Raw genomic sequence first — 19,594 nt, 5'->3', positions numbered from 1 at the left:
CATGTCTTTATTCCCAGAACTCAGGAGGCAGAGGCAGGCAGATCTCTGAGTTCAAGGCCAGTCTGGTCTACAGAGTGAGTTCCAGGACAGCCAGGGCTATACAGAGAAACTGTCTTTAAAAATCAAAAACAAACAACAATAACAACAAAAGACACACACACACACAAATCAAACAAACCACCACCAACAAAATCAAAACTGGAAACTGAACTTAGGCTGAGTAGAACAACACCAAGTTCTCCCAATCACTGAATACTCCAAGTCTGAGAGAAATTCTTTAAAGCTTATTTTCACTTTTTGCAGTAAGGGGGGATTAAACCCAGGACTTATTCATACCAGGCACACCACTAACTAAGCCATATCTCTATTCCGTTATTTTATTGATCTTAACTTGAGGCAGGGTCTTCCCAAGGTGGTCTTGAACTTTTGATCTTAGTTTCTCCAATAGGATTAAAGTCTTGAAAATGTTGGGATTACATGCATGTATCACCATGCCTTGGAGTACATTACTCTTGACTATTACTAAGGCTCAGGTTCCTTAATTCTAATATGTAATTTTTCTACATTTCAATATTTCCAAAATCAGAAAATCTAAAAACAGTATGTACAATTATTGAAGCACTGTCCCTTTGCCCTAGGGAAAGCAAGGATAAAATCAAAGGTGAATTTCTTGTATTGAGTAGGCTATTCCTAAACTCAGGTTCCAGCAGTCCTCTCTCATCAGCCTCTAGAATAGCCAGATTATAGGTATACTCCATGACATGGTATATATTCTAGATGGATGATCTATTTTTGTAACTGATAGTATCTTAAAATTAAGGAATATGGAGATACAAATGATGACTGGCCATCAGGACCCAACTCTTCAGTGGTCATGGTCGCTCAGATATCTGAGTTTCAGAGAACTCAAAAAGATTGGACTATGGTTAGATAGACAGTAAAGTCTGGAAATGTCCCTACCCTACCCAGGCTGAAAACAGAGAGGGGAACACAGTGATGTCCAGATCATGTCTCAGACCTGTCCCTCCTGCCATCACAGCCATCTGTGTACAGTGACAGGATGGAACTGGTGGTGAAGCTCAGGGATAGAATGCTTGCCCAGCGCATGTATGTGCAAAAGTCTGGGTTTTACCAAACAGAAACCAAACAAGTAAACACAAAACAGAGGGAGATAAGAGAAGAGTTTCTTAGAGCTTAAGTCCCAGGGCTTAACTAGCCTTTAAAATATATATTATATACACATACATATTTTGTATATGTGTATATATTTTTATGTGTATATTTATATATAAACATTATAGATAGATAGATAGATGGATGGATGGATAGATACAAAAATAAAATGTATTTGAGGGTTATGCACGCACATGTGTTTGTACACCTGCGAGCAGGGGAACATGTCCCACAAATATTTATGAAGTCAGCTCTTCTTTCCACCTTCCCTTGACTCAGGGTCGCTCTTATTTTTGCTACTGCATAGGTACCCTAGGCTAGCTGGCAATTCTTCTGTTTCTACTTCCCATAGGAGTACTGGATTACACATCTGGCTTTTTACATGGTTCCAGGGAAGGAACGCAGATCAGCAGGCCTGCATACCAAGCACTTGCACCCAATGAACCATCAACTTATCTTTTGATGTCAGCTGATGTTTACCACTATCAATCTGATCTGCACCATGCTTAAACATCTCACATCATGCATCCAACTGTCCTGGATTACAGGGAGTAGAAAGAGAATTCACAGGGCTCCAGCAACCAAACCAAGAGGCTTCACAATGAGTTCCAGAGCAGCTGTTTAGGAACAAGGAAAGTCATTATGCAAATTAAGCCATTTAAATCCAGTCAGTCTTAAAGAGATAAAGCCAGGTAGCTGGCAGAGAAATGGAGCAAGGAACTGCTTGTTCTCCGATATGGAACCACTCTCTTCGGTGCTAGACACCATCTGGCCTCTGTGGTTACACAGCTTGCTCACCACAGAGAACCAAGATCACAAACCAAAGCTGACATATACGCCACCCTGAAGACACAGAGGCTTAGAGAGGAGGTCTGACAAAGGCCACAGGGCCAGGAAGTGTTCCTCAGTACAGGAGTGAGGGGGTCAATCATTATCCTGCCTTATGTGACCAATTCCTTTCACAAAGAGGTAAACCTACAGCAGGGATTAGGACCCAAAAACGTCAGCGCAATCGCAATCCTAAACATTCATCCAACATCTGAGTGATCCCATACCATCAAAAGAGAATGCGGAAAGGTATGTGCCCCAAGTCTGACAACTCAGGTCAATCCCCAAGGTGGAGAACAGACTCTCACAAGCTGTCCTCTGACTTGCACATGAGTGCTGTGGCATGCATGGGTACACACAGGCACCCGTACAATAATCAATTGTAAAATGTTAAAAAAAAAAAAAAAAAGAATAACTGAAAAAAGTACTGAAAAATAAAGATTTAATAATAAAACAACAATTACAATCCTTTTATCTTTACAGTGCTTCAATAACAATTTCCCCCACCATCTCCAGATCCAATCTATTAACAATTATGTATGACACTTTTTGTTGAAAGTCTGGGCATGTCCAACTTTTGACATTGCAACATGACATCATCTACAAAGTTCCTACTCAAGGTCTGTGAGAACAAGTCATGACCACAGTGGCACAAAAAGTCTCACGGTGTTTTAAGTGTGCACAGAGCTTGGTGTTAGGTCACACGTATAGCTGGGGCACATGTGGACCGGATGTGCTTTAATGTATTGCTTGGTCATTTAAAAGAGTTTCATACCTAAATTAAAACAAGCTTGACGACATAAAATAAACTGTAGATTCTCGTTCGCGTTTCTATCGGGTATTGTAAGTAAACAGATGTTGTATGCCCATTTTTCAGACAAAAGAGGCCAAAATAAAGACTGGTCAGGAGTTAAAGAGTGGAAAAGCATGTAGAGAGGGAGCCGGGTAACATGCTTCGTGCAGAAGGCTCCCCAGTCTGCAGAGGCAGCTGAAGGGACTCAGCCAGCAAATGCCACCTGCCTATTACCAGGCTTAGGAAGGGGCACACCTTTGAAAGTAGCTGGATTTAAGTCCAGTGTGGCACTCGGAGGAAATGGCATCAAAGGTTGGACTATAAATCTTGCTTATTCTCAAGTCACTGGACATTTAGGAGCGAGGATATTGATGGACCCTTTCCTCCTCTTCCTTCTTCTTGGAGCAGATGTGTGATTCATGGATTGTCCTTTAGTGCCTTCCTTCTTATCTTAGTACGTTTTCTTTGCTTCTGCTTTCTGACAGCTCTGAAAAGCAAGGTGCTAAATTATTTTATGGAATGAGCACAGTGAATTATGTAATTATGCTGAAGTTTAATTAACTGGCTATCCAAATAGGAAAATAGAAGACATGAAAAAATTTACTGTGGGGTAAGCATAAATCCCTGGTGTCCTAACCATGATGACAAGGAAAGAGACAGAGGCCTGATCACGCAAAATGTTTCCAAAGACATTTCTTTAAAAGATGGTTACTACAGATTTAGAACAAGCTATTCAGGACAGACACGCCACAGAAGTGAGCAGCCATACCAATGGGCTTGTCTCTTTGCTACATTTATACTGCTCAACTCAGCACTTCCATTTCCAAATCCCTGAATTACATTTTTTTTTTAGAAAGGGATTAATACATGCGGCAGTCAGCAGGGGCAGAAAAATGAAACAGCACAACAGGAAAAGGAAAACTGACCACATTAAAGAGGCCCTTTCCTAAAGCCGTGAAGCTAATCTTCCTTTCCCTCACAGGTATAAAAGTACCAGCTAGCACCTCAAGGGATGCCTGGCTTTGTGTCCCTAGCTTCTTGAAAACAAGCTTCTAAATGAACAGGCTGGAACAGCCCGGCCCCTCTGCAACCCACCACAGCAGAAAGAACAGATCCTCTGCTCCACTGCTCTCTGCACCAAGAGAGAGAGCAACCTGTGATGGCAAGAGTCATGACCACTTGTCCACTTCCCCACACTAGCAGAAGCACACCATTTGCCCCATTGAGGACTGTGCTGGTGCACACAGTGTGCCACTGGGCATACCCGGCAATGGCCCTGACTACATAGCAGCATCAGTTGTTGAGAGGCAGAAGCCATGACTCATATGAGCTAAAATAAGCTAGGCCCTTCTTGGTCTTCCCAGGATAAAACCTGGGAAAAGGCCTGTATGAACAGCAGACTACTCCCCAGCTGGTCAAACTTGGGCCTTATTTTCTGTTCCTTTAGCATAGGTTGTATTGGGTGCTGAAATACAAAAAAAGAGTGGCCATAGTCTTGAAATTCAAAGAACTAGGAAACTACACTAGGTGGATGTTTCCCTAATCTTTTCAGGTAAAAAACTCGAGGCTCTGAAGTCCTAAAATCATCCAAGGAGAGAGCGGCAGAGCCAGTCTGACTCCAGAATCTGTGCTCAGACTCACCTGATAAAGACCAGTCAACTAGTAAAATGGCAGCCCTGCAGGATCATCCACGAACAACAGTTATTTGGAGTTTGATTTGGCCACTCAGCAGAACTCTGATGATTTATATCTTCCATATTTTGTACTGTGGACTGAGACTACCCACCAGCTCAAAATAAAAGTTACTTTATATTGTTTCTTTGTGTGTTACATAAACCTCTTCTCTCAACCAGCCATTTCCTTTAAGGTAGGAAAATTTCCTGATAAGTAAGACTTAGAGCAAATTTAATGGAGTAAAGTATAATCTCTAATAGAAAAGTCAATGAAGCCTTGTGTCTCTATTCAAATTTTAAATTTCTCTTTGGTTCATCTATTCATAAGCAGGGTTTAAACTAAGCCAGATCTCACTAGGGAATAAGCAGAAGGAAAGAATTTAAAAAGCATTCCATTGTAACGTAAGTAAACAAAACCTTCAAGAGCAAAGTGTCAACTGTGGGGCGCTGGCTGAGTAAAATGACTCATTTCAGTTTGCCTTAAAATTACACTGACCTAGTATTTGTCCTCTAACCTATGGATTTATGTAACTGACAGAATGAGCTTTCACCACAAGAGGGAGCCAGCACCATCCAGTTCACATCTAAAGGAAAATTAACCATAGGAAAACAAACTACAAAAGACAGCTGTAAAATGTGTAGGACTGAAAGATATTGCATGCCACGGAATGCTCAAATATATCTGCAACGGATTGCCATTTATAAAGAAGGGGCATTTTGTCAGGCTGGAGAGGTGAGTAAATAGTTAAGAGGACTTGATGCTCTGGCAGAGGGCCTGGTGTGATTCCCAGCACCCATGGGGCAGCTGTAACCACCTATGACTCTAGTTCCAGGGCATCATCCGGCCTCTGCAGACATCAGGAAGGCACATGGTCACATACATATGCACAGGCGGAACACTCATACATATAAAATAAAAATAAATTTCTTAAAATATTTTTGTCAATTTCATTATGCAGGAGTTTTTGTTTCTGGGGGTTATTTTGTTTTTTTGTTCATTTGTTTTAGAGAGGAGTAACTGAGTCAAGAAGAGTCCTCTGGCTGAAGAAAGCAACACTACCTGAGGATCATAGGCACACTGTACCACAAAGGATTTGCTCTTTGAATAAAACTTGACAAAATCTAATACTGAAACACAGTCTCTGCTCCCCACCCGGAAACAGAATGCTACTAAACACTGCAACAAAAGACTAGCTTTGGTTCCAGCAGGGTGTTACAGCATCGCCCTGGGTGGCCTGGAACTCTGACTACCACTGCTTCCCCAGTGCTGTGATTTAAGTACACCATAACACCAGGCTAGACTAGCTTTGTTCAACAGCAAACCTAAAGAGAGCTTACTGAGAGAGCCTATAGTCTATTAGTAAACATCACCCCAGTATGGTGGCAAAAGGCCTGTGAGCCCAGCATGTGGGGGAACGCAACTTTCAGGCCAGCCTGAGCCATATAGCAAAACTGTCTTAAAATCAAAACTCACACCAATATGAAGATTCAGTTTTCATATACATTAACTCACAGACTTAAAGGCTGGCCATGTTAACTCCTGATTGTATTCAAAATTACACTGTAAATGATGCAACCATCCTAGACCAATAAGTAGATGGGCTATGTTTTGTTATGGAACGTTTCTAAGGGGAAAATTATAAAATACATTTAATTAATTTTTAAAATTTATTCTTCTACCTTGAACTACTCAGTAGAAATAATTACAAAGTAAATTTATGAAAAAAAACCAAAACAGTCTAAATAGAAAACATAGCTCAATGGCTGGACCTAAATGGAAAATGTCCTACTGGATATAAACAAACAGATAAATAAGACAGACAATAACTATGATATAATCATAGTAGTTGAAACTTCAAATACCTCTCATATTATCTGATCATTTAATCACAAATAATATACCAGGGAAATTTTTTACCATAATCTCAATTTTCACATAATGTTAAATTTAGCTATTTAGCAATCTGTAGGTAGTATAGAATATCAAGGTTCTATTTTTGTTTTTATTTAAATCATTGAAAAAAAAATGATCTCTATCATCAATTTAATTTTTTTTTTTTTTTTAAATGGAGTGTTGGAGCTAGAGAGATGTTTCAGTGGTTTAGAGATGGGTTGCTTTTTCAGAGGATCCAGGTTCACTTCCCAGCACCTTCGTGAAAGCTCACAACTGTCTGTAACTCCAGTTCCAGGGGATCTGATGCCCTCTTGTGAGCTCCTCAGACACCAGACACCCATATGATGTACAGACATCCGTGCACACGGTTAAAGGGGGAGGATGGGCTGCTCCCTTGCGTTACTCCAGTTGGTCGTTTTTCCTAATATGCTATAATCACTGAATCAGTTTACTCTTTGAGTTTTACTCTGAGTTATCAATGAAAATGTTAATAGGAGATGTGAAAACAATCATGAAAAACAATAACATTTTAAATATTTTGGTAAAAAGCATGTGTACATGACAGAATTTACAGAATTAATTACTACTAACATAAATAATATGTACTTCAAATCTTGTGGCTGGTTTGGTCAGCTCATTGTAATTTGGCTAAAGAGTTCAAGGGGCAGTGTTTGAATCCCACATTAACCTGTAACTGTTTCCAGTTATAATGCAACACATTCAGCCCTTTTCTGCTTTGGAATTCACACTCTGCTGCTACAAAATGGCGTGCTCCTTCCAGCGGCAATACCTTCACTATCTCCTCCCGCCACCAGGTGTCTGCCTCTGACAGCCCCACAGAGACCAAATTCAGTGAAGTCTCAACATTCACCCTTAAATATACAGTTTCCTATGAAGCATAGGGGATGTGAAGGTACCCAGTTCCTCCTGGATCTTGGCTAGCTTGTGTGTAACCTTTCAAGGCTGGGCTCCTTGATACACACACTCTCTACTTGCTTCTGTGCCTGGCCTGCAATTCACACAAATAACATGTAATGGTGAGAGTAACAATTTAGCACTCCCAAGTCCTCTGAAAGCTTTGTACTTCTGTAGATTGCTCCTAGAAAGCTTGATGTGAGCAATCTTTTTTCCAGAAAGCAAAAGAATTCAACTAACTTGTTAGCTCTCCGAGAGGTGCCGATGTTGGGACAATTGCTGCGTTTGTGGTCCAATTCACCACAAATAAAGCAGCCATCTTTAGGCCCCGAACAGGAATGGTCTGGGAGTGCACAGTGATTACAGGTGTTACAATGGATCCAGGCTGTAAAAGAAAAACTAAATTTCAGAAGAGGTTCATTTAACGTGACTTTTCATTTTACTAACTTCTGAGGTAGGTTATTACAAATAATGTGTGATTCAAATCTTGTGGCTGATTTGCTTAGCTCATCTGAATTTGGCTAAAGAGATCAAGGAGCAGTGTTTGAATTCCACATCAACCTGTGTCTTCTGTCATAACTTAACTAATTCAGCCCTTGGCCAGCATGTCATGACCTGACAGCCACTGCCACAGTACAGGCTGGCTGGGAGGCACAGAGCCTGATGGAAGTAAAGAAGCCAAAACCCACACTGACTGGCAGTCAGCAGCTCTCCCTATGAAGGACATACACGTTGGTCATTATAAAAGTCAATGTCGATCTCTACATTATTTTATGAAAATAATAAAAATTCTATTTACATGAAAAGAACTCAAAACCGTTTTCCCAGGACCCCAAACACCCAGCCAAACACTTACAAGGCTTCACACATTTTTTGCAGAGAAAGCAATGGCTCCATTTCCTGCCGTCCTACAAAAACAAATTTTAAAATGTTCAATTTGTTGTAAAAGCCAAGTTCCACAATTAAAAATTAAAATGTCTTATTAAAATATGTGTAAATTATTCATTCCCTATTTCTTCCTTCCCTGGGCTTCACAATTAAATACTTTGATTTTAATTTATGCATTTCTACACTTAACTCAAATGCCTCCTTGATGGGCCTCAATTTCCTTAACTATGAAACTAGATTTATCCAAATGATCTTGAAAATCCACTCTGCTTCAAGCCATCCAATCTTCACAAAGAAGGACGCAAATGAAAATTTCAAGAGAATTAATGATCCCATAATTTTAGGTTATCTATACTACATAGTCCTTAATGAAATTCATATTTGAGAGCTTCGTGTGATTTAGAGAGATAGATTACAGGTTACTATTTGAGTAATTTTTTTAACTGTGAAATAAAGCACACCTAGAAAAGAACATTCAACATTATGTGTGTACTTTTTGGATATGAAAGCAACTGCTGGTTAGGAACTGGGGCCCCTTGAGCCCCCAGAAACCTGGCAGCATGGCCTCCACTGCAGCCTTCATCTCTCTTCTGCTGGACAGAAGCTGTTCTGGTTTGAGGCCTCATTTCCCTGTTTTTATTTTTCCACTCATATGCACATTTCTCAATAAGTTTTGTTTCCATTTTAAACTTTATACAACCTGGGCATAATACAGCCCATTCTAAACTAACAGTTACATGAACTTTTCTTTGGAAAATAATTTGTGCTATTTAACCAAGCTAAACTCCATCTGTTCTTTCTGACGAGGCTCAGTGGAAATGAATGGAGCTGGAAGGTTATCCTGCCTTCCTGAAAAGCAAGCAGGACACTTACTCAGAACTGCCCAAAGTTGGAAGCAAGCAAGATGTCCTTCGTTGGGTGAATAGTTACAAAGCAGATATACCCAGACAATGGGAAGTCATTATCAGGAATGAGCCATTTAGCCACAGAAAGACAGACAGGAGCTTTAAATGGCCTTTTCAAGTGAGAAAAGCCAGTCAGTCTGAAAAGCAGTTATGCATGCCGTGTGATTCCAGTATTATGACTTTCTGGAAAAGACAAAGCTATAGAGACAGTAAAAATATCAGTTTCCTGAGGTCTGGGAAGGGTGACCAAAGCAGTAAGCAGAAGATTTTCTGGGAACACAGTGAAGTGACTCTGAAGCCCACAGTGGCAGAAGCAGGACATTATCCACTCAACCAGTCTAGAGAACACACAGCCCCAAAGTGCACCTCAGAGTAAAACACGAACTTATCAACTGTCACACAAGGTATACCCCACTCCAGGATACTAGTGAGAGAAGGCTGTGCACAGGGACGGGGATAGGAAGTTTATCTCAGTACCTTCTGCTTCACTGTGCTGCGAATCTAAAACACTTTCAAACACAAAGGCTCTTAGGAAAAACACAAGAGCTAAACCCATCAACAGGAGACAGATCCCTTGTTCTGCAGCAGCTGTAAAAGAGCAGAGAGTAACCATGCCTACCTCAGGGCTATTTTGAGGACTAAATGTGTTTGTTAACCCAAACACTTAGGAACAAGCCTTAGGAACAAGGCTCTTAGGAACAAGCCTAGCACATAAAACGCTCACAGTACATGTTACTAACCATTACTTCATCAGAACAGCAGTGGTATCTAATGGTCCAAAGCCTGATTTGAAACATCATAATTTTACCCTTAGCAGACATATAAATTCAGCACTTAGTGCCTTATTTGAAACACTCTTCGTAAGTACCATATGAAAATGATTGAAATAGCTATTTACAGTGATGAAAGAAATTAAGTAATTTAAAAAGCCTGTTTTCGGGCTGGAGAGATAGCTCAGTAGTAAGGGCATTCATCACCAAGCCTGATGACCCGAATTTGATTCACAGAACCCACATGGCGGAAAGAGAGAATGTCTTCTGACCTCCATACACGTGTCCTGGCTCACATGTGCCTACATACACACACACACACACCTTTCACACACAAAATAAGATTCTTTTTAAAAGCCTGCTGAATTTATAATTAGAGTAAAATACTACTGTATTAGGCAGAAATAATACACATGAGTTCAAGTAACTAACATATTTTAAAAGTGATAAAAACTAACAAGCTAACATAAAGCCAACCCTTCCATAAAAATGGATGACATAAGAGAACTATACCTTGGATGTGCAAGAATTACAATGCACACAGTGCTGGTTCTCACGAGAGACATATCTCTGACAGAGGGAGCAAAATCTAAAGAGAGACACAGGGAAATGAGCCGCAAGTGTTCATTGAGATTCACAGAACCGACAAAAGCAAACAAGGTACTTGCTCCAAAAATTGGAGGTAATCAGAATTCAGTTCAGTATGAAATTATGGACCAAATCTGAGGGTAATATAAGAACTACACGATTCACTACTGAAAGCACTTTACTATTAGGTACATAACACGTGCATTTTCAGGTGACTTGGGAAGTTCGAAGTGCTCTCACCTGTATCCTTCCTCTGATGGAAGGATTATTTTGTTGGGTGGAATGTTGGTGAAAATCCGGACAGGAGACTGTTTTCGACCAGTCTTTCCATGTTTGTAAAGCGCATGATTATCATAATCTACCTAGAAAGTGAAAAGAAAATTCACTCAAGTGAGTCAATATTCACTAAGCTCCTTTAACCAATAAACAAACAAACTGAAGCCAAGATACAGGCTGAAGTACAGCAGGGAAGAAGAAAGTCCTAAAAGCAAGTTTACTCGAGGCCAACCTCAAGAGGCCCCTATGGCAGTGGCATTTCATTACAAGGGAAAGATGTGTTCTGTCACAGTCACATTGGTGGGTCATGGGAATGACTCTAACTTTATCTAAAAAGCTACATAACAAAGTCTATTTTGTAACTAAAAGCTGTATTTCTGATGCTAACCACAGGCCTTGTTTGAAGAGGTATGCTAGCATCACTGACACTTCCACTTTCTTAGAGAAAAGCTTGTCATTCAGCTGGTCACATCAAAGTACGGCCTCTGCCCTTGCATTCTCAGATCAACAGACGTTTTGGGTCAGACCATGGCTATCACTTACCTGTTAGATGACCACAGATAATCTGGGGACTGTTTTTTAACCCTAAAAGGAGGGCATGGATTCTGACCTTGAGAGTTACAGTGAGGGTCAACACATAGTCCAGAGTCTGGATGACATGAGGCAGGAAGATGGAGATGAAGGAGTACACCCTTGGTTCTGTATCTTGAAGTGACTCTTCCAAACACTGAATCTCCCTCAACATCTGAACTTGCGATTTCAGTGTTTATCTTCAAAGTGAGGCCAACAAGCATTGTCTTATACTCCTATATCCCCTGTCCTGCGTGCTAGTATCCATACACACTCTCAGGCTGTTGTGAATCCACCTAGCTACTAAACCTGTCTTAGATCAATAATATTGAAAAGATGATCAGCAACACCAACATTACTGGGACAGATCCTGTTAGAAATGCGAGTTCTTACCCAACCTACATCTGCTATATCAGAAACTTTGACAGTGGGCCCAGCAGAGTGTTTTTGCAAGCCCTCCTCACATGCTCATGTTTGAGAACCACTGCTTTAGATCCTCTTCAAGAATACCACGACAGTTATGAGCTCAGGATGGGTGGATCCTAATTTCCACATAAGATGCCATGAACTCTTGATGAGAAACAAAGATACACTCAGGAAGTAGGAATGGACCTTGCTTACAGGCTGGCCATTAAATAAATGAAGCACAAACAAGAAGGAAACCGTGACAGGGAGGCAGGCTTTTCTTAAAAACAATTTTTAAGATCTTAGTCCCAGCACTCAGGAGGCAGAAGAAGGCAGATCTCTGTGAGTTTGAGGCCAGCCTGGCCTACAGAGCAACTTCCAGGAGAGCCCGGGCTACAAAGAGAAACCCTGTCTCAAAACAAAACAAGTGTTCTTAGACTATACATACATGTATATATACAGTGTATCTTGATCATAGCCTACCAAACTCCCTTTCCCAGTACCTCTGACACCGCTCCAATGCTTCCTCTTCCCACTTTCATGTCCTTTAAAAGGACATGGGTGTGTGTGTGTGTGTGTGTGTGTGTCCATCCCTCTGAGTCTGAGTCCAACTGGAGTTACCTACATGTGCATGGGTGTAGGAATCACTCAGCATGGACCACCTACCAGCAACCATACCCTAGAAGAGACCTTGCATTCTCTCTTTCAGCAGCCATCAGTTGTCAACAGCTCCTCAGCTGGGGTGGAGCCCCACTTGTCTCCCTCCCACCCATGGTAGGAATGGACAGGTATTGTACAGGGAATCATAACTGCTGTGAGTTTGTGAACGCTTTGGTTGCGTCCCATCCAGAAAGTGGCATTCACAGCGTGCCTCTCTGTCCTGACTCTTACATTGTTTTACTTCTTCTTCCATGATGTTTCCTGGACCTTGAGGATGTTGATATAAATATTCTACTTCCGGGGAGTCAGAGAGAAAGAGCAGGAGTGGTTATGACCCAAATACATCATATACATGAATGATTCTCAAAGAATACTTAAAAATATGACATAAAGAATTTCCATCAGGGCTGAGCATCCAACAGTTACTTATTCTCCACACTCCACCCAAACTGTTGATGGCAGACTGCTTGACTCTCCACAGCTCTGGTTTAACCTAGTATTACCAGATTTACACGTAAATGCGTTCACTAAAAGTTCAAACCACAGCAGTGAGAAAAAGCTAAGCAGATGAGTTGAGGGAAGGCAAGGGACAAGTGAAAGTCCCAAGGGTTTCTGATGGGCTGCCAGCAGGGGCACCCTCAGTCAGACTTTGACTGGCCCATGTAGGCTGGCTGGAGGCCTCTACACATGCACAGTATCCCAACAAGGGAAGACTTAGTTAAGGTCCCATTTGGAGCCCCGCGTTCAGTCCCCACATTTTAAGAGAGACACTGATAAAACCTCCTTATTTCTACTGAAAATAATAGCAATGAATAGGATTTATAGTTTTAACAAATTGGGGGTGTTTGTTCAAAAAAGACTGGGAGGAACTGACAGCTAGTTCATAACTGAAGGAGTATCATATGGAATAGAAATTAGACTTATCCTTTATTGCCTCAGAGAATAGAACCAGGAGCAATGGTTAGAAGTTAATGGGGAGCATATTTTATCTCAATATGAGAAAATTCTCTAACGATTAGAGCTATTAAATAAATTGAGTTGCCTTGTAAGGCTTTAGGACTCTGTGCCCCGACAGCATCCGAGTGAGGCTGGGTGAGCACTTGTCATGAATTCAGGAGAGGGGATTATTACACTGGGAAGTCAGCCCAGGTTACCTCTGCGTTTCTTTCCAACTTTCAAAATCCTATGAATATATGTTACCTATTAGAGGCAAGACACAAAAATGGATTTTACTTAAAAAAAAAAAATCAACCTAAAATAGTAGTTTAAGTAGTTTTCTTTTGAAGAGATTTCAATTTATAATGTTTCCCTAGTGCACTCCTTTGTGGAGTAGAATATATGTGGTACCTTCTTAAATTCAACAAAAGATACTTTGCACATAAACTTATGAGTGTCATAAGAAAAGCCACTCTTCCCATGAGACTCTGCTGCAACTTGGAATCACTGGAGAGTTAGCGTGTGGGAGGATGTCTATTGTGTGGGACACTCCGAGCCACAGCAGCAGATGGAAGGGCAGCTTCTTTATGGTTTCCCAAGGAGCTGGAGAATGCGCGTGTCAGGAAGGTGGCTGATTGCTCGATTTTGCATAACCTAATTGAGATTATTATTATTTTTAAATGCGGGTTTGTTGTGCTAATTAACTATAAACATATGGTATGTAAAACGCATGCTGCTAGAGTAAATTAATGTACCTCTAACATACATCCATATTTCATAGCTTCATCCACACAAATAAACCTCCCGTGGAAGTGCTGTAAAGCAAACACAATTTTGCAAATTGCCTATCGCTACTGCTAGAGCTGATCTACCATGTACCCGTCATTATCCCTGACATCTCACTCACAATGATGATGAGAGGCATTTTCAAACAGAAAATTTCTCCCACAGAACTGATTAATGTGATGAAGTACTGTATAGAAATGAGGGAAAGCACAAAATCTCTGCAGTTCCCAACTTTTAATTTGAGTCATTCGCAAATATCTTCTGTAACATGAGCCTGAACAGTTAGATGGAGACAGAGGTATTAGAGCACTTTGAACCTACTGTGTTCCAGGCAGTATGCCAGGCCACACTAGCATTTGCACAACTCTCTGAAGACTGCATGCTGTGTGGTCATACTAAGGTCTCAAGGCTGCCTCGGCTTTACCAACCAGCCCCCACCACCACAGTTGGCCTCACATCCTTCAAAACCAGATTTAAAGTTTCCATGTAGACTGCGCTCCCCACTCCACACTTACTGAGTATTTATTATACACTGAGTTTCAAGAATTTGGTTGCCATCTTTTAATATTCAACAATTGCCTGAAATTCCTATCAAAGTATCTTTTCTACTGTAAAAATAAGCTAAAAAGGGTTTCCTACACAGGCTGATTATTAAAAAAAAAAAAAAAAAAAGTTAGCTTTGACAAAGCAAACAGCTCTACTTTCAACATGCAAGGTGTGTTCCAAGTTAAGAAGACAAGAAGTCTAGCATTGTGGGAGGGTGGGATGTGATAGCATCTTACTGGGGTATGCTAACCACATGAATGCTGCCACTCCCAGTCCTTGCTCCTAGCCCCAAAGCCTGGGATGGACATCACTAATCAGTCCTGTTAGCTTGCCACGTGAGCCTGGCATTCTCTAAACAAGTCTTCTAGGATGTCACTAGAATGATTCTTAGCACTTCCAGGGAAGCCCCTGACACCCCTCTGCTCTCCTAAGCATTTACTTTATAGGTGAGGCAAATAGAGCTCTGGAAAGACCAGTGATTCCCCCAGTCACACTGCTCTGCAGGCAGTGCTAGGACTCAGACTTCTAACTTGAAAATGGAATTCTCCTCCTCCTTACCTGCCCTTAATAAAGCCGAAGCTGATCACTATATCATTGCCTGCTTATCAAGCACGCTATCCACATGGTTTATGTGTCATGAAGATTTGCAGCATGCAAACATTCCTCTTATCTGAACAGTATCCTCCCTGCCCCTACAACAAGAGTCAGTGATCGTGGTATTTTTAGCTTTTTTACTGTACTGTGGCTTGAAGTCCTATTGAAGCTTTGGCGATGGTCGAGGAAGGGGTTAGAGCTATGCATAAAGAGCTGTACTGGATGACAAGGGCATTCAGTTTTATTTTGATTTGTCTGTGGTGCTGGGCATTGAACCCGAGTCCTCAGGCATGCTATGTTTTGTCCCCAGATCTCATTCTCCTTCTTCTCAGCGCCAGGCTTTTGCTTCGCTTCCAGTCAGACACACAGGATCTAACCTCAACATTTTTTTTAATAATACAGCGAATTGTACAATTATTTCCAGTAAGCTTGGGCTGTCAACTATTCCCCAAAGCCCTTTCCTAATGACACAGGCAGGCCAAGAAAATGACATGTAAGTGCCAACTCTACACTAACATCATTTGCCTGCCCTGTAAAAGAGTTGTCTTCTTTTGCCCTAACATCATTTCAAATTCTTGCCACTTCTGTACATGCAGATGCAACTGACTTCCAGGAAACCAGTGCTAACCAACATTAAGGTCTGAGCCATACAAAAAAAAAAAAAGAGAGAGAGAGAGAGAAAAATTTCTGCCCTGCCTTGAAATTACTTGAATGATGATTATGTGGACAACAGCCTGGACTCTACAAGTGTCTCATATCAAGGACTGGGGTGCCCCTTTCCATACATTACCCCAAGAGACATATGTGTCACCATTGCTATACTCATCATCATTAGCATCATCATCATATTCATTTAACAGAGAAGAGTGTCAGAGCGGTTTTAAGCAGCTGAGCTGAGACTAAAATCCAGACCTCTCACCACTAGAGTTTGTGCTCTTTCCCATTCAATTCATATGAAATATATGTGTGCTGACCATCACAGGAGGGCACCACTTCCTCCAAAGGAAGCAGGTGCCACTGGAGACTGAAGCCAGTTTACTTAGCCAACATCTTCAGACTAAGACAGCTGCATCTGCATTGCAAATGCCAACTCTAGAAGCAGCCCTCCCTCAGACAGAACAAAGCCCTGCAAGCTTGAAATGGAGGGTAAACAGCTGTGGAAGGAAGGACTTATGATATAGGCTATGCTTTACCTACAAGTCAAGGTTAAAATGACTTACACTACCCACTTGTTGGAAAGGACACCATTAATATGGCTCAACAGTCATAGAAAAGCCATCACGAATGAGAAAATAATCCCAGTTTTCAAAGTCTATACTGTGGAAGACACAGGAAAATGCTATGCATCAGAAAAGCTTACAGCAGTTTCAGTATAGTACCTTGGAGACAGAAGAAACATAAGAAGGAAGGAAAGGATAGCACAGCCAGCTAAGGAAGTCAATTGAAATTATTAAATAAAGATTATGTAGCTACCTTTAAAGTAGGTACTTATAGAAAACAGAGAAGAATTCAAAAAAGTCTCTTAAACTGGCTGAAAACAAAGTAAAAAATTTCAATTGTAATGCTTGCTTTCCACAGCAGCAGCACTGCAGGTGCAGTCTCCCCTACACTGGCTAACTAGCATCACTCCAACATATTCTTCATGATGGCATATCCCTTTGTGAGTAGACAGATGACAACAAGTGCTATCTTGCAACAGCTGGTAAAGATGCTTACAATTTGAGGGCTGAAAAACTTCAATTACTCAGAAAACACAAAAGGAAAAGTGCCTTTGCAAAAAGAAGGAACAGTCCCACTTGGTGGCCACCCAGAGTAATGATGACAACAAGGGTCAATTAACTTTAGAACCAAAGGAAAGAAGTTGAGTGGAACTACCTGGGCTTTGGCCTGAGCCTCATCTCTGCCTCTTTGGACATGACACAGCGGGTAGCATGCCCCTTTAAAGCTCTTAGCATCCTTGAGTGACACAAAGGAAAGGACACAAGACTTTCTACCAACCACAAAGGGTGATTTACTTTCCTATAACCAGTGAGCAGAACAAAGCTACGCACACTGGTGGTCCTGGGCCTGGTGCTGATGAGAGCATAGACTGGTTGATCAAACACCCAGCAGCATCCTGCAGTCACCAAGTCAAGTCTCAAGGGACACTTGAGAAACTATTTTCTCTTGGGGCTATACTCTCTGATTTTGTTTGACAAGGGTGCGTTTTTTTTTGTTGTTGTTTTGAGTGTGTATACTCAAGAATCTGTATTTTTAGCAAGTACCCTAGAAGTTGGAGACATTAGGAGCCAGGGACTATTGCATACACAATATAACTTAGTTGTTGATATACTTCAAAACACTTTAATTTACTAAAAATCAAAGGGTAGTCTTATCAGAACATTGCAGCAGCATATCCATTCCCCAGCCACGCCAGAAGACAGGCTGTTACTATACCTGGTAATCCAGCATGCAGAAGCTCGGGAAGAACTGACAAATCCGTGATTCAAAAAAATAGGGGAAAATCCAGAAAATGGGCAGTTCTTTGTGGTTGTCATCTAATAGATCACACAAGGGAAAAAATAAAATATAAATAAGGAGAATAAAGTGATTCTAAAACCAAAACTAAAATCTTCAGTAGAAATTTCAGTTGTTCCAAACGTGCACTTTGTCACACAGAAAAGGATGCTTGCAACAGTGCCATCCCACCTTGACCTTTTCCAAAGGTCAACGGAAATACTACATGCCTAAAACAAAGCACAGGCTTTCCTTGTGCTGATTAATGATCTTAAGAGCAACACCTAAGTAATTAAGTAATGTTTAACAGTGAGCCATGTTTCAGAATTCCTCTAACTTCTGTCCTTTGAAGCATACTACTTCTGTGGCTCAGTCAGTGGAGAAGCCTGGCCAACCCTGGCCGCTTGTGTAATTTATCAGCTCACAGGCCAGAAGCTGCGCCCAAAAGGGAATGTACTGACCAATGGGATAATTGTATCAAACACTTAGAAGTCTCAAGGCACTTCAAACTGAACAAATGTCTCTGTAATATTGGCCAGTGGGTATTTTCTTGATTAATGTTTGATGTGGGACCCAGCCCACTGTGTGTAGTGCCACTCCTGGGCTGGCGGCCATGAGCTGTAGAAGGGGGCAGGCTGAGGAAGCCACAGGGAGCAAGCCAACAGGCAGCACCCCTCCATGGCCTCTGCATCAGCTCCTGCCCCCAGGTCCTACCTTGGCTTCCCTCAGTGGACTGTGATTCAGGACATGTAAGCCAAATGAACCCTTCTTGCCCAAGGTGCTTTGGGTCATGGACTTTATCACAACAACAGAGAGTCTTGAAGGATAGGAGACCTAAGAGCCACAAAGCTCACTAATCTATTCTTAGCATCCAAATACACCTGCACACAGCAGCCACTCATTGAGTAATTATTTTTTTTTTTTTTTTGGACAAATGACAGCAGGTCACTGTTGTGCTTCATAGTGCTCCATAATCTTACAACCATGTTCCTAAGAAGTGTCCCATGGTTATGAAGTTTGCCATCATCGAATCAAATGTGCTTTTAAAAAGAGCCCAGAGCTGCATACTCCATGAGTGCTGGGCTTGGCTACTGTTGACAGGAAGCAGAAGCAGATACATAAACGCACGCTCATTTTGCAGTAATTAAAAAACAAAACAAACGAACAAACAAAAAAACCAGGCACCTTGGCTTTGACCTTCTTTCCACATAGCAATTAACTTCTTGAATGTAACAGCCAGAGGTTCAACCAAGCCGCCAAAGGGAGGGTCTGTCACCATAATCACCCCCTTGCCTTCCTCTTCCTGTAAGAATGCCTTGCACACTTCAAGGGCAGCCTGTAACAAATAAAACGTCATTTCTAAATTAGAACCAGAGACAGGCCCTTTATCCTATTGGGAGAATGCATTCAGCCTGTTCTCAACACAGGACTGGAAACGTCACCAAGTCACCCTGCCACTGCAGAGTCCCTCAGTGACATCCTAAGTCTCTCTTAGTCACTCACGTCAGATTTTATCTTTGGGTTCCTTGATAAGCAGGTTTTTAAATTGCAAATTCAAATACCATCACTATCAGACAACTCCACATTTCAAATAGTTAAATTAAAAAACTAAATTTAGGAACCCAAAAAGGAGAAAGCCATCACCCGTGAAAACAACCTACATGCTCAGTCCAACAAACAGGAGCAGAGGGGTGGTGCTGAGCCCTGAGCACACAAGGAGGAACCGGCTGTGGGTTTGCTGTAAGTCTTGTCCACTGCCACAAGCCCTGCTTAAGAAGTGCTGTGAGTCAGCAGGTAAGCACGCACACACTTCAGAGTAGTCGGTAAGCAGCAGACCTATTTGCACATGCATTGCAAGTAAATAAAGGAAGTTTACAAATGGCAAAACCCATCTGGTC

The 19,594-nt window shown here is 41.4% G+C and overlaps 1 protein-coding gene across 3 annotated transcripts in view; it reads right to left on the bottom strand.

Moving 5' to 3' along the window:
* Positions 1–2,426: 2,426 nt before the first annotated feature.
* Positions 2,427–19,594, bottom strand: part of Zcchc4 (zinc finger CCHC-type containing 4) — a 40,575-nt gene continuing 23,407 nt past the window's right edge. For 2 of the 3 annotated variants that reach the window (XM_031342283.1, XM_031342284.1), the window contains 7 exons: positions 18,882–19,032; positions 17,637–17,737; positions 10,668–10,789; positions 10,353–10,428; positions 8,133–8,184; positions 7,517–7,661; positions 2,427–3,281 (listed from right to left, as the gene is read on the bottom strand). In XM_031342283.1, coding sequence (XP_031198143.1) covers positions 3,212–3,281; positions 7,517–7,661; positions 8,133–8,184; positions 10,353–10,428; positions 10,668–10,789; positions 17,637–17,737; positions 18,882–19,032 — 717 coding nt within the window. In that variant the 3' untranslated portion in view covers positions 2,427–3,211. Of the gene's footprint in view, positions 3,282–7,516; positions 7,662–8,132; positions 8,185–10,352; positions 10,429–10,667; positions 10,790–17,636; positions 17,738–18,881; positions 19,033–19,594 lie in introns of those variants that run through there. The other variant, XM_031342285.1, reaches the window with a different exon arrangement.

The sequence above is a fragment of the Mastomys coucha genome, unplaced genomic scaffold, assembly GCF_008632895.1.
Source record: "Mastomys coucha isolate ucsf_1 unplaced genomic scaffold, UCSF_Mcou_1 pScaffold22, whole genome shotgun sequence".
Taxonomy (NCBI): Eukaryota; Metazoa; Chordata; class Mammalia; order Rodentia; family Muridae; genus Mastomys; species Mastomys coucha.
This window is presented reverse-complemented; position numbering and strand designations above follow the sequence as displayed.